Source organism: Pecten maximus, chromosome 1 (assembly GCF_902652985.1).
Source record: "Pecten maximus chromosome 1, xPecMax1.1, whole genome shotgun sequence".
Taxonomy (NCBI): Eukaryota; Metazoa; Mollusca; class Bivalvia; order Pectinida; family Pectinidae; genus Pecten; species Pecten maximus.
Window position 1 is genome coordinate 35,053,687 of NC_047015.1, and position 15,974 is coordinate 35,069,660.

Genomic DNA, 15,974 nt, shown 5'->3' on the forward strand with positions numbered 1-15,974 from the left:
TATTGGATCGGTCAGTAGCCAACGTCACATGATGAATGACCAGGGCCGAGTGTTCCCTTATTACAGCTGTTAGACTGTTTATGATCGTATAACACTGACTGTCATTGTTGACTAGTGTCAAGGTGACACGTGGACGTTGTAGAACATATCGGTCAGTACTGTAGGACTATGGTGTATAGTGATGATATAGTGCACCTGCATGTAGTTTTTGCATTGTCAAACTTTTGACCATTAAATCATGAAAGGGTTATAATATCTAGAACCAGTTTATTAAATAGCAAAATTTGGGTTTTTATTTAACCTTCACTATAGGGTCTTATAATTATGTTCAAGGTCATAGCATATGCCAAGGAGATGGCAATAAACAGTCCCGCTCTTGACCATTAATTGATAAACTGGAACTTAATTATCATATAAGTTAAAATATCATTTTTCAGTACCAATCAGCATTTACTAGACCACTGTGTATTGTTTGTCTCCAAAGGTCATTTGGCAATTAATTCATGCATAATGGTCAAGTGATTAGTCAAGCGGCTATCACCCTGGGCAGGTGACCGATCAGATCTCGCTAATCTATTATATCTGACATGTGACCCTTATCAAAGGACAATTATCCTGTCTATAACTATTACAGCAAAATAATTAGGTCAAGATCTAGTTAAGTTTAGATGCTATAGCAGTTGTTTCAACATATTAATTAATGGCAGTTGTTAGCTATGAAGATTCTTCTTGAGGGATACACGAACCTATGTGTCACCTGTATATAGAGACAGCTCAATCTCCTTGAGGGATACTGTACCTATGTATCACCTGTATATAGAGACAGCTCAATCTCCTTGAGGGGTACTATACCTATGTATCACCTGTATATAGAGATAGCTCAATCTCCTTGAGGGATACTGTACCTATGTATGACCTGTATATAGAGACAGCTCAATCTCCTTGAGGGATACTGTACCTATGTATGACCTGTATATAGAGACAGCTCAATCTCCTTGAGGGATACTGTACCTATGTATGACCTGTATATAGAGACAGCTCAATCTCCTTGAGGGATACTGTACCTATGTATCACCTGTATATAGAGACAGCTCAATCTCCTTGAGGGGTACTATACCTATGTATCACCTGTATATAGAGATAGCTCAATCTCCTTGAGGGATACTGTACCTATGTATCACCTGTATATAGAGACAGCTCAATCTCCTTGAGGGATACTGTACCTATGTATCACCTGTATATAGAGACAGCTCAATCTCCTTGAGGGATACTGTACCTATGTATCACCTGTATATAGAGACAGCTCAATCTCCTTGAGGGATACTGTACCTATGTATGACCTGTATATAGAGACAGATCAATCTCCTTGAGGGGTACTGTACCTATGTATCACCTGTATATAGAGACAGCTCAATCTCCTTGAGGGATACTGTACAGCTCAAGCGTAAGACATCACATAATCTAATTCTTTAATGTCAAGGATATTTAGAAAGGTAAAAGTTCGGATGACTGACATATAAACAACACACATTTTTTCATTAAAAGACTCTGCACTCAATTTAGGAGATCATGATCCAGATTTATAACTTTCTGAATGGTACAAATATATGGCTCCATTAAAAACAGATCAGATTGGTTTTTAGCTGCACCAAGTATCTAGCTATTATCTTCATTATACGATATGGTTGGTCTCTTTTAACTTCATGCAATTACAAATATATATATATAATGATTTGAAAGAAAATCAAGTACTTGTAAACATTGATATTCATTAACATTTAAGTACTCCTAGATATCTTAAATATTCATGAACCAACTCAGAAAAGAAAAACATTATTTGTTTTGATCAATTTTATGCTGTAAAATTTGTAATATCAGGAAGATGTACATGATGTTCCATAAATTAATGCACATTTTCAGAGTTTAGATAACAATCCCCCAATATTATTAAGTTATTTATAGTACAGAATTGACACATGTTGATATAAAAATAACAATAAAAAGAACAAGGTATTGATTAGATCAGAGAAAAAACATGACAGAATATTCTAAATACTTCGAAAAATCGTATTTTCAATATATTTGGCTAAACATTCATTGGTCCCTGTAAGAAAAAAACAGACAGACAATGGAATTTTACACATTGTTGATGTTTAGGCCTGTGGCAGGTAATGATATTGATCTTTGTGACATTTCAATACAAGATGTATCTTGAGGCTATATGACCGATTTGTACAGTAAAACCCAGGACAGGGTGTTATGATACTTATAAAGTCAATGTCATTAACATATATATATTATGGGTTTCATTATTTAAAAAAAAAAAAATCATTTTAACCCCCTTTTTGTTATAAATCACATTTTTGGAATCTGAGAGTGCATGGAAAAAATTTATGGTTAAATGTATTTTTAGCAGCATCAATGTAAATATGTCTGGCATTTCATTATTTACTTAACGGTTAGGTAAACGGCTTTGTCTCATGTTACCAGTGACATCTAAGTAATGGACAGGAGTTAAACTAGAATTCAAACTTGTTATTTCCTTTATTCATGAGAAGTGCCCAGGGGACATATCTTATAAAATAAATAAAATATGTACCATATCTTTATCTCTAAATCATGTTTAACTTAAAATTTTTTACACTTATGGACATTTGTGGAGGTGAATATAGGTGGTTATATGAACACAAGAAAAAGAGATATAAACGGAGGTAAGGTTGAATTAACAATTGTATTCACTAAAACCTTCTTGAACCTGAGAATAGTTAAACCTGTGTAATCAGGCAATCATATAGACAGATAGTTGTTATAGACAGGTGGTTGTTATAGACAGGTAGTTGTTATAGAGAGGTGGTTGTTATAGAGAAGTGGCTGGGAGAAGTAGTTGTTATAGAGAGGTGGTTGTAATAGACAGGTAGTTCTAGAGCAGTGGTTGTAATAGACAGGTGATAGTTATAGAGAATTTTAATCGGTTGTTATAATGAGGTGGTTATTTTAGACAGGTGTTAGTTATAGAGAGGTAGTTATTTTAGACAGGTGTTAGTTATAGAGAGGTGCTTATTTTTAGACAGGTGTTAGTTATAGAAAGGTGGTTATTTATTTAGACAGGTGTTTGTTATAGAGAGGTGGTTATTAGTCCCCCACCGGAATCCGGGGGGGACTATAGGTTTGCGTTGTGTCCGTCCGTCTGTCCGTCCGTCCGTCCGTCCGTCCTTCCGCACACTATTTGTCCGGGCTCTATCTCCCATACTATAAGACACTGGAACTTCATACTTAGTGTGTGGGTTCCCTGTGGGAAGGCGGTGTGTCGCATACAAAAACCGGGTCACTGTGACCTATATTTTGACCTCTGACCTACATTAAAGAAAAAGCTTGTCCGGGCTCTATCTCCTACACTATAAAGCACTAGAACTTAATACTTAGTAGTATTGTTCTCTGTGGGAAGGCAGTGTGTCGCGTACCAAAACCGGGTAACTGTGACCTTTATTTTGCTATATTTTGACCTCTGACCTACATTAAAGTAAAAGTTTGTCCGGGCTCTATCTCCTACACTATAAAGCACTAGAACTTAATACTTGGTAGTATGGTTCCTTGTGGGAAGGCGGTGTGTCGCGTACAAAAACCGGGTCACTGTGACCTATATTTTGACCTCTGACCTACATTAAAGAAAAAGCTTGTCCGGGCTCTATCTCCTACACTATAAAGCAATATACAGTACTGTTGAATTCAATGTAAGCATAACAAACAACATCTTGTTATTATTATTACAATTTCATGTCTATTGCAGTAAAACCTGTCTATAAAGGATACCCAATAGAAAAACTAAAGGTGTCCTTCATAGACTTGTGTCCTTTATATAGAGATCATTTATAGAGTATACCTACAGTGTACATGTATTTAGTGAGAATGGGATGGTTCCTGTATAGAAGCGGGTCTCTGTAAACTACATCTTCACCTTTCAATACATTGAAGAAAATACATGACCTTATTGCATCTCGAGATTCACACTCATTGCTATTGGATCTCGAGATAACAACCCGGTGGGGGACTGTAATTCGTTGAATTATCTTGTTTTAGACAGGTGCTAGTTATAGAGAGGTGGTTATTTTAGACAGGTGTTAGTTATAGAAAGGTGGTTATTTATTTAGACAGGTGTTTGTTATAGAGGTGGTTATTTTAGACAGGTGTTAGTTATAGAAAGGTGGTTATTTATTTAGACAGGTGATAGTTATAGAGAGGTAGTTATTTATTTAGACAGGTGTTAGTTATAGAAAATTAAGATTGGTTGTTATAGACTGGTGATAGTTATAGAGAGGTAGTTATTTTAGACAGGTGATAGTTATAGAGAGGTAGTTATTTATTTAGACTGGTGTTAGTTATAGAGAATTTAGATTGGTTGTTATAGACAGGTGATAGTTATAGAGAGGTAGTTTATTAGACAGGTGTTACTTAAAGGGAGTTACAGATGCTGCAAGTTACTAAGAAGAGAAAGTTTTCAAAAATTCAGAAAATTCAGAAAAAGGTAATTATGTGTCCCTGAAACAATGTATTTGTTGATTTCAGTTAAGATAAAGTTCATCAGTAGATAATTTCATGACAACAGATGTTACAATGATGGTTCAGAGGGTATAATTCTGTCTTCACATTGTATTGTAATATCAACACCCAATATTAGTCATATATAATTATCAACAACAGCTGTAAGTCATAATCATCCTCGCCCAGATAAAACTTCTACCACCTCGTAACAGATACTGTGTACGATATGAATTGATCGTAATTTTTGACGTGAATAATTCTTACAATGTAAACCACCTCAGAGTGAAAAAAAAAACCTGTGGAAAATCAATTAAAGGCATTTATTAATGAAGGACTGAAATAACACTTACATGTGTAGATATGTACATGGCTAAAGACCTTCACCATTTCTAATCAGGGCTACAGGTAATTAGTGTGACAAAGATTTCAAGGAAATTGCTGTCTGTATTGGTACTTTCCATGAGGTGGAAATGTACTTTCCTTAATTTAGTTCTATAAGGAAAGTATTAAATACTATTTCTGACTACATGTGGTCAAATTACATTGATATAACTTAGAGTAGGACCTTAATTTAGAATTGATTATCATAAATTGTAAGTATACTTCTATAATCATTTATAGGGCATCTTTTTTCCTACTGTTATTTTAGTGAACAATTTGGATTATCTTATGGAATTTTGAATTCAGGGAGATAATGGTTTAGAGAAGTATACTAATTGAATTGATTATCAGTACATATACATGGTAGTTAGTGAGACATCTAATTAGTGATTAATGGTATAAAATATATGACTCACAAAAACTCAGATATTTGCAGTAATACTGACTGTACTAAAGTACCTGTTGGTTTCCTTGTTCCTGTCTGACTAAACATTGTTTATCGTAACAATAAATATGTGGTCAGCATAACTGACCAGTCCATGATCAGTGATCATTTGCTGGATGTCCAGTGGGACTGACATAAAAATCATGCAGTAGACATTTCGGGCCATTGAAGTCGGACATTAATTGTCACAGTTTATGAATGGCCAATCATTTAATTTCCCACTATTTACGCGTTAACTGGTCATTATATTGTCATACTCATTCCTCTTTATACCTTGTAGGAAGACTCCATGCCTTTTTATCTTACTTTTGATCAGTATTTTCTACTTTTGCGGGGTTTATTTTTTTTATTTTTTTTTCAAATATAACAATTTTTTGTATAGAATACTCTAATTTAAAATATTTTGTCAATAGACATCATCATTGAAATTTTTTGCTGACATCCTTTTATTTTAATTTTAAAGGTAATTGTTTCTTATTTCTTACTTGCTTCACGGAATTGAAGAATATGAAAAACATTCACTCAACAGTTGAAATAGAACTGTTATTCAACAAGAATCCAGTAGTTTTATATTAGATATGTTTACCTTTGTAGAGATAAATATATAATTTATATGTTCTGACTATTATATACAGATCAATATTTATAGCGTATGTTGGATATTTCCCAGCTATCAAACTCTATTATTTATAAAAGTCTCTTACCTCAAACTGATGTTTTCTTTTGTCATAATGATGGCCATACTAGTAGGCAAAATCCTACACACAATGAAGTATTATTTTGTTCACCAAACTATTGTTTAGGCGTTGCTGAATCTACCTTCAGATCAGCCCGAGTAGACGGCCACTTCTAAGGAGTGTTGTGTCTTTTAATTCTTAAACTTTGATTTATGAATTTTCAACTGTTATCTTTAAATTCAGAGAAGAATATACAGAGTTATTTTCAGTTGAACTTAAAAATTATATATTTTTTTTGCACTTAATACTAATTTTTGTTTGTTTTTCATGTTTTATAGGAGAGACAGACCAAGGCGATGGAAGCTATCGCCAACCTGGAGATCCCCGGGGAGCTAGCCTATGTTTACAGTAAACTGGATGGTAGGTTTACAAAACCTTTCATTTTACCTTTACTGGAACAGATATTCATTACCTGGTTATGGATTCTTATTAACATTTTAGTCAGCAAAAAATTAAAGGATTTAAATCAAAATGGCGTTATAAAATAATGTTTTTATTGCAGACTGGCAGTCGGTACACACAGAGCGTCACATTGGCCAGGTGTCTGGTACTGTAGCCCACATGGATCAGAAGTACCAACTTCCAACAGATGTTGATTCTCACGCATTCAGCAAATTTGCCAATGTCTATTTTAGTGTAAGTTGAGTAAACCACACAAAATGTCTTCTTTAAGGGGGATGTTTGTTTGTGGTTTCACAAGTCAGATGGTGATGATTAATTTCAATAATTAGCTATTTATCCTAAGATTTAAATAAGGAGGGGTTTCCATAGCTAGGTCAGTTTGTATGATATTTGAAATTATTCAGGAGAAAAGCATTCAGGCGAGCCCTCAGAAGCTATCTAAGAAATGGTGCAAAATCCTGCACTCTGAGAAAGTGATCTATGGTATATATGATCTACATTCAGCTGTCACCTCATACCATCACATAGTGGTACAGCTGTCACCTCATACCATCATATAGTGGTACAGCTGTCACCTCATACCATCATATAGTGGTACAGCTGTCACCTCATACCATCACATAGTGGTACAGCTGTCACCTCATACCATCATATAGTGGTACAGCCTTCTCCTCATACCATCATATAGTGGTACAGCTGTCATCTCATACCATCATATAGTGGTACAGCTGTCACCTCATACCATCATATAGTGGTACAGCTGTCACCTCATACCATCATATAGTGGTACAGCTATCACCTCATACCATTATATAGTGGTACAGACTTCTCCTCATACCATCATATAGTGGTACAGCTGTCACCTCATACGATCATATAGTGGTACAGCTGTCACCTCATACCATCACATAGTGGTACAGCTGTCACCTCATACCATGATATAGTGGTACAGCTGTCACCTCATACCATGATATAGTGGTACAGCTGTCACCTCATACCATCATATAGTGGTACAGCTGTCACCTCATACCATCATATAGTGGTACAGCTGTCACCTCATACCATCATATAGTGGTACAGCTGTCACCTCATACCATCATATAGTGGTACAGCTGTCGCCTCAGACCATCATATAGTGGTACAGCTGTCGCCTCATACCATCATATAGTGGTACAGCTGTCGCCTCATACCGTCATATAGTGGTACAGCTGTCGCCTCATACCGTCATATAGTGGTACAGCTGTCGCCTCATACCGTCATATAGTGGTACAGCTGTCACCTCATACCGTCATATAGTGGTACAGCTGTCACCTCATACCGTCATATAGTGGTACAGCTGTCACCTCATACCATCATATAGTGGTACAGCCTTCTCCTCATACTATCATATAGTGATACAGATGTCACCTCATACCATCATATAGTGGTACAGCTGTCACCTCATACCATCATATAGTGGTACAGCTGTCACCTCATACCATCATATAGTTGTACAGCTGTCACCTCATACCATCATATAGTAGTACAGATGTCACCTCATACCATCATATAGTGGTACAGCTGTCACCTCATACCATCATATAGTGGTACAGCTGTCACCTCATACCATCATATAGTGGTACAGCTGTCACCTCATACCATCATATAGTGGTACAGATGTCAACTCATACCATCATATAGTGGTACAGACCAGGATGATTCTCTTCAAATGTCCACAAGCTATTTTCAGCTGTCAATGAAAGATCTTTTGAACTTTAAAGTGTATTATTAACACTTGTCAATTTAAACTACAAACCTATGTATCACCTTTTGGTAGAGGAAGATAACTCTAGTTTCTCACTCAATCCATTGAAACCATATCTAAACTGGACTGACGAAAGGAAATTTGAAGTGTTATCTTGTCTGATGAAATAGACATTGATGTAGATTGATACTCTTATCTTGAGATAAAACAAGGCATTTGACTGGTCAAATATCAGATGAAACAAGGCATTTGATTGGTCAAATATCGGATGAAACAGTATTTGATTAGAATCGATAAAACTTATTCAAGATATTAAGATTGATACTTTATCATTAATAATGGTTCCAGCCTCCGGCCCACCCAGTAAGTATGTAATCTGTGATGAGTAGAGGTTCATGGACATACATCTATTGCATGTGATAACATTATATATATGAATGTTTGCTCGATTTTAGAGAAGTAGAAAATGTATTTATGAATTGTTTTGATATATGTATGAACTTTACTTATTGTTATGAAATTTTAAAACCAGTGTTTTGGATAATATAAAATATAAAACTTTGCATGATGTAATTTAAAAACAAAATTTCTACAAGAAATGAAGATATTTTATGGGTCCTTATAACTACTCCTTATACTGTGAATATTTAAAAAGATTCACTAAAATGTGGAAATTGTCACTGATGAAGTTTTTCTCACATGCCAAATTTCAAATCAAGAGTATATGTGCCCCCCCCCCCCCCCCCCCCCCCCAAAAAAAAAAAAACAAAGAGGGAAAAAAGCAGCAAACAAAAAAAAAAACAAAAAAAAATTGTAATAACGAAATTTTGAACTTCTGAAAAATGTTCTCCCACACAACACATCAAGTTATTATCAATTATTAATATGGTATGAATATTGGTATTGCATGTATGAATGTTTGCATGTTGGTGATTTTCAGAATCCCGATTGGGGTGTGCTTATGACGCCTATTAAGGCAGGTCTTACAAAACTCCAGGGTGAAGACCTCAACAATCGGGCTGTGTCCGTCTTCAAAATGGTGGGTATCGCATCATTTTATACGTCTTGAAATTTACAACTACAATATGTTTATTTCATGGGTATACTGTATTTATCGTGAAATTAGCCCAGGGGGCCAACAATAATCTTGTGGGCTTATAGCTGAAAATTGAAATGGCATTTATTAGCATTTTGAGTGCAATGCAATAGACATGAGTGTGTTTATTACCAGGCATGGGTTTATTGTCGTAATATGTATGTTATTTGGTTAGTGTATCCCGGATTAATGACAGATTTGTTTTAGTCCAATGTAATTGTGAACAGGGAATGGAAAAAATAAGAAATATTATCAGAAATATTAGCTAATTATTTAAATATTTATGCATATACAATGTACCTTGATTGATCTATTTCTATTGAAGTTATATATTTGTATTTCAAAAACTCATCTTTGAAATTAATATTTTGATTTTTTATTGAAAAGTTTTTAAGAGAAAGGACAACATTGTGTTGGTTTTGAGGTACATTTTGTGTCTTTTAACAAATTTAAATATTTTCCGAATGTTTTCACTTGAAGATTTTGCGGTACATGGGAGATTCTCACCTAAGTAAAAGGAGAGAGAAGGCTATGGCAGACTACATAGTACAGATGGTAAGTTGCTCTCCTGAAATCTTGATAAAAAAAATGTACCTTTATAGTAATTTTCTCATACGAATGCTTCACACCTGTTTTGTGTTTGTGATACAGGGTCTGAACAACGAAGGACTTTGTGATGAAATTTACTGCCAGGTTGCTAACCAGTGCTGGAACAACCAGGACCTAACAGCTTTAGGACGGTCCTGGAGTCTAATGGCCGCCTGCCTTAGTGCTTTCCCTCCTAGTGAAAGACTCTTCAAATACCTACTCAAGTATGTAGAGTGTCAAAACCTGGTCAAATTATGTATAAGTGTCAAAATTGACATAAATTCTTACATGTAACTGCTCAAGTGTATGTACAGTGCTGGAGTCAGTAGCTTATAGATGTGTGAAACAGAATTCTGTCGATGTCAGTTTCTGTTAGCTTTAAAGGTATGAAGAAATCTGATGATTAAATTGTTCTTTTTGATATCACCATCAGTTGAAATGATGATAGAAGATACTATTACCTTGAGACAGTTAATATTTATTGGATAGACATATACTACACCAGCTGGTATGGTTAAATAATAGAATGTGAAAGTGGGGCAGGAAAAAGCTCAAGACTAAGAGGTCCAACACAATTAGGATTTCACTAAGAGGTCCAACACAATTAAAATTTTGCTAAGGAATCCAACGCAATTAAGATTTCACTAAGAGGTCCAACACAATTAAGACTTCACTAAGAGGTCCAACACAAGACTTTACTAAGAGCTAAACTTGTTATTCTACCTCCTGTACTATCTGTAACACCGAGCTCCACTATAAGATACAATCCTGTCATGGTATCATAAACTGCTGTAGGAGAAAGTAGAAAACATTCAAAATAAGTTTGATTTACATTTGCTGAAATTTATCCTATAATAGGAATTGGAAAAACTAAAGCTGCCTGAAAAATAATGGTTGTGTTTTGTTTTACCTGTTGTCAGGTTTGTTTCGGATGTTGGATTTTGTTTTACCTGTTGTCAGGTTTGTTTCGGATGTTGGATTTAACGGCCATAAGATAACATGTCAACACAAGGCATTACAGTGTGCCAACATTCAACCCCAGTTAAGTCGCAGTTATCCCCCCTGTCTACTGGAGTGGCATGCCATACAGCAATTCACCAACATGGCACTACCTGTCCGGTTCGCTGATGGTAAGTCTATTTCATTACCGACTTTGTATTGAGGATTTGCGAAGTTTTCATTGATTATAGGGGTCATAAAAAGTGTCAAAAGCTTAAGTGAATTTGATGAATGTTGTGGAAAGTGTTAATTGGGTGACTACTGCACTATAGTAGTAACTTGTTTAATGTGTGTGTGGTCATGTCTGTTACAGATGTGTGGAAATCAATGATGAACTTAAAATGAAAAAAAAATTCATTACAAATTCAGTAACATCAATACAAATCAAAATTGATTTTACTAATTCTCTAAAAAAGAAAAAAGTCCATAGACCTTGAGATATGGCTGTACAAACCTTACCAAAATTTATTTATTTATTTGTTAAACATTTTTGGTACAGATGTCAAAATGTTTGGACCGGTAGAGTCGTGGACATCTGGAGAAATCTTTACAAGTCATCTTGTCAGCAGTCGGTAGGTACACATAAATCACTGTTATCAAAATATACATCATAAATATATATATGCATAGCATACTGATTGTGTAATCAGCTAAACCCTCTTATTAAGCAACCTGTTCAAGATTCTGCAATAGCCATTTTGAAAACGTCTGTTTCTGAACTATATCACTATTGCTTGATTTAAACAGATTTCAATGTATTAAGTTGGTGAGTCCATTTGACTTCTGGTTCTAGGGGTCTGACGGAAAACAAATACGGCTGGACTGTGGTTCTTCAGGAGGAGACAGATTTCTATGAGTTGATGGGGTATGACTATGTCCTGGATCTAATTAGTGAGATGGAAGTTCCCCCAGGATTTCCTGCCAAGCCTGCATACTTCCTCGTGTCCCGAGACAAGATGAGGGAACCAGTTGGAGCTGTACATCATCTATACAAAGATTCGTAAGTAGTTAAATTAAAATCAATCTGTAGAATTGTGTGGCAGGTTGTCTTCTAGCTTCAACATATTATTGAGAAACATAAATGAAGCTTTACATAATGACTCCTAGGTGCTTTGAGCTGACATAGAAATTTCACTTACCGGTAATAAAATGGCTCATTTTATTTTGAATGATTATAGGCCACACAGTGTTAACAAGGACAGGTTCATGGTGCTAGTGGGCAGACTGCCAGAATTATTAAAGGTAGAAGCATCACGTCTGGAGAACCGAACATTCACACCACGTACAAAAGAGAATGAAGATAAAAAGAAAATAGAATTTTCGATGACCAGTGCTCTCAACCGACGTCCGACTGAGATCATGATGGATGGACTGTCTGCAAATTCTGCCTTGAATCTGCGTTACACAAAAAGGAAAGCTCCGGGACCACCACCATCGGTCACAAGTAACGGTCATAACGGCCACAATGTGACAAATGGACTCAGCAATGGCCACATAACTCCAATCTTAGAGGATGAAGGCACTACCCACGGACTAGCAGGGACTAAGTTAAACCAACGGTACAATAGCGGTTTAACAAATGGAACACCGCGTGTACAAGATCTGAGTTCTACGTCCAAACTAAACGCTAGATATGTGAAATCTTCAGCAGTGGCGAAAAGGATGAAAAATGGAGCTGCTGATAGGATATCTAGACGGGATCGTGGTTTGGAAAAAATGTCAGCTTCATCTGATAATATGTCTGTGGGTACCGGACAAGAGTCGGATTGGTCCCATTGGGTGGAGGATGTGTTCAATAGTGCTCTCAATGAGCATGTTGAAACCCTGAGTGACGCACGGTCCATGGAAAACCGACTGAAGGGTGGAGGTAAAGGCGTTCCTGGCCCGGGGATGCAGCCTCCACCTGCACCGCCTTTGTCACTCCCACTCATGAACAATGTTAATGTACTTCCTGTAGGGGGAGCCACTGGGCTCGGATCTTCTCCATCCACGGCACAAGGAAGCACAGGTAGGGGCAATAACTCTATCATTAAACCTATTAGAGTCGAAGTTCAGGCAAACCTTGGGATATAGTATGGTATGGTGTAAGGCAAATGTGAAATTATCCTGAATTGTTAATGTTGATAGATATCCTGATTTGTTGTTTTGATCCTTATATGTCATTTGACTGACATCCTGTTGTGTCGCTTATTTTGACAGACACACTAATGCAGCAGATTCAACAACAGTTGGCAGTCCAACAGTTGGCTCAACAACAGGCTCAGCAACAAGCTCTAATGCAGGCCTACCTTTCTCAGATGGTACGTTACTAAATATCAATTTGATTCATTACATACTTTATTCACAATCTAGGAAAAATATGTAAACATTATATATTTGATGTAATACAGAACATTTACCAAAATTGAGTACTTATTAAATTTGTTTTCATTTTTAGACCCAAATGCAAGCCCAAGCTCAAGCACAGGCTCAGGCTCAGATGCAAAACCAGGCGGCACGACAACAACAAGCCCTGTTTCAGTCAGCACAACAGCAGGGACTCCAGCAACAGCTGTTACAGGCAGGATTAGGAGGGGGTGTCAACGGGGTCCCCGGACTACCCGGTATGGGGGCTACAAATGGGATGGTTCCTAATATTGTGAGCCCTGGGTCCAGCATGAACTCTGTCGGACCTTCCCCGTTCGTAACTCCCAGGGATCAGCCTGTGAATGGATCTGTAGCTTCTTCGTTTAGTACTACACAAACTGTACCTGTGACAGGCATAAACACGATCCAGACAAATGTAGGGGGTGTACCAAAGAAAGTGTATAAAATACGGACACAATTTGAGGGTCGCACCGAGACAAACGAGTTCAAACCGGCTGAGCATATTCCTCCCCTCATTACTGCCAATCACGATAAAAGTTTACATATCACCGAACAAAACACAGAAAGTGAAAGTCATAAAGTGCGACAAATGGCACTACCTACACTTCCTCCTCCACCTCCTCCTGCTTTCCAGGATCAGTCGGTGGTCAGTCCACGAATGCCAGCCCTGCCACCTGCTCCACCACCACCACCTATGATTCCCATAAATAGTGACTCCTTCAATAGGGAGGACGGCACCTTCACCTTCACAGATAAGAAAGGTCGTGCTAGAACTGTAAGAATTGGCAGAGTAGTGTGGCCTCCACCTGTGGAAAAAGAATCTAAATCACGGCCAAACGTGGGCAGGCTGGAAATTGACGAAGGTGTTGCAAACTCCATTGAAGAGCAACATGGTGCTCGTACACAGCAGAAAAAACCAGCACCGGCCCCTCCACCAAAGGTTAGTCATATTTACTATTAAAGGTGTTTGTTTATGTATCTAAAAATATATGTGGTTAACCATTCATGTAAGGAAGTTCACCAACATAGCACCACCTGTATGGTTCATTACCTCATGTCAAAGTGAGAGTTTGATTTCTGACTTATTTCAGCATGAACCGGTCAAGTCAACAAAATCACTCACAGAATCTGTTCATCTTGCCACTCTCCAACTATTGGAGCAGAAACTGGGAACCAAGGAGCAGAAACTGGGAACCAAGGAGCAGAAACTGGGAACCAAGAAAGCAACCCCACCTCCATGTAAGTACACCCACAAGAACCTCTGAGTGTTGTCTGCTCATAACTGATCTGCTTGGTAGTGAAACATGTTGGAGAACCTTTGAGTGTAGTCTACTTGACAGCTGATCTGCTCCCAGTTTCATCAACAATTCTATACTTAAGGAAGTTCCTTAACTTCAATTTTTTCCCTAGAAAAGCGTTACAGAATTTAAGGAAGATTTCTTAAGATTTTTCCTTTAAAAATTTCCAAGTTAAGGAACGTTGACTCAAAAGCTAGAGCTTGCTCCATAGTGAAGCAGAAATAAAAAACAATCACAAAGACAAATCTAAGTTCATTGTATTTATTGGCATAGAAACTCTGCAAGATTATTTCAAGAACAAAAATTTGAGGATGGCGTTACTCTGAAAAAGCCCAGCAGACATATATGTAAGTACCACAGACTCCATTCCTTCATCAGTTGTTGTACATGAATAATTAATGTTGACAGCTCCTCCTCCACTACCCAAAACCCTCCCGCCAGTTATACCACCCCCTACGCAGCCAGTCCTGGAAACCAAGGTCATCGAAGTGGCACCTCCCCCGAAGAAGGAGAAGAAGATGAACATCGACTTTTCTTCTCTGGAGCGTGTGGTGTGTCGTCTCTACCCACAGGGCAAGGAAAATTATCTAACCTACAACAATGTGCCCTGGTCGCTGAATGTCCGTAAAGAGGTTAGCTTTTATGGTGATAGAGTGATTCTCAATAGCAAGATTTGTGAATTTTTTAAAACTTTATAAATCTGTTGTAAGGCTGAAATTATTGTTGTTTTTTGAAATCATGATTTATTTAATATTTGGTTCAAAAATCAAAAAAAAAATTATATTATTACTGGATAATTATGAGAAAATATTGAACAGATGACAAAAGATGATCTAAAAGATCTTGACGTGGTTAGAAAACTTGTACTTTAATATTGCCCTTTATACTTTAAGGTGTTTCACCCTCGAGAACGCCTGGAGAATCCTACCGCCCTTCATGTCATCTTTTGCCAAGTTGTAGAGGATGTTTACAACCATGGTTGTATTCGCATTGGCAAGGATGAGCGTATAAAGATGAGAGGCATGCTGGGTAAGGGCAGACATTTTGTTTGGTATGATAACTCACCATCCTTGATAGGTTAGGTACTCAGCCTGAGAAATCTCTTTAGTTAAGAGTTATGTCCTTCATTGCCGGTCAAATAAAACGTTCAACTTGTTCTTCTGAATTGTCAAAAAATTTTCATGGAATGGGCAAACAAATTTATTCAAGGACATATATTTTTTATAAATGGTATGAAAGTTTCCCATAATTAGATAAAATCTTAAGCCCTTCGTTTTGTTTACGGAGGAAGTTTTTTCTTAGTATCGTAAGGTTTCTCGTACATTAAGTACAGTCTACCTTGTTGTTGTAAGGTCTTCAGCTATTGGTTGATATTTGT

General features: G+C 36.9%; 1 protein-coding gene across 5 annotated transcripts in view; it reads left to right on the forward strand.

The window, feature by feature from the left end:
• Positions 1-15,974, forward strand: part of LOC117331724 (unconventional myosin-XV-like) — a 134,551-nt gene that overhangs the window by 98,709 nt on the left and 19,868 nt on the right. For 2 of the 5 annotated variants that reach the window (XM_033890598.1, XM_033890581.1), the window contains exons 17-31: positions 6,381-6,462; positions 6,605-6,738; positions 8,597-8,611; positions 9,189-9,287; positions 9,825-9,899; positions 9,996-10,156; positions 10,893-11,062; positions 11,431-11,503; positions 11,725-11,931; positions 12,110-12,939; positions 13,131-13,231; positions 13,369-14,238; positions 14,390-14,537; positions 15,005-15,228; positions 15,490-15,625. In XM_033890598.1, coding sequence (XP_033746489.1) covers positions 6,381-6,462; positions 6,605-6,738; positions 8,597-8,611; positions 9,189-9,287; positions 9,825-9,899; positions 9,996-10,156; positions 10,893-11,062; positions 11,431-11,503; positions 11,725-11,931; positions 12,110-12,939; positions 13,131-13,231; positions 13,369-14,238; positions 14,390-14,537; positions 15,005-15,228; positions 15,490-15,625 — 3,325 coding nt within the window. The remainder of the gene's footprint in view (positions 1-6,380; positions 6,463-6,604; positions 6,739-8,596; positions 8,612-9,188; positions 9,288-9,824; positions 9,900-9,995; positions 10,157-10,892; positions 11,063-11,430; positions 11,504-11,724; positions 11,932-12,109; positions 12,940-13,130; positions 13,232-13,368; positions 14,239-14,389; positions 14,538-15,004; positions 15,229-15,489; positions 15,626-15,974) is intronic. The other 3 variants (XM_033890615.1, XM_033890590.1, XM_033890607.1) reach the window with 2 other exon arrangements.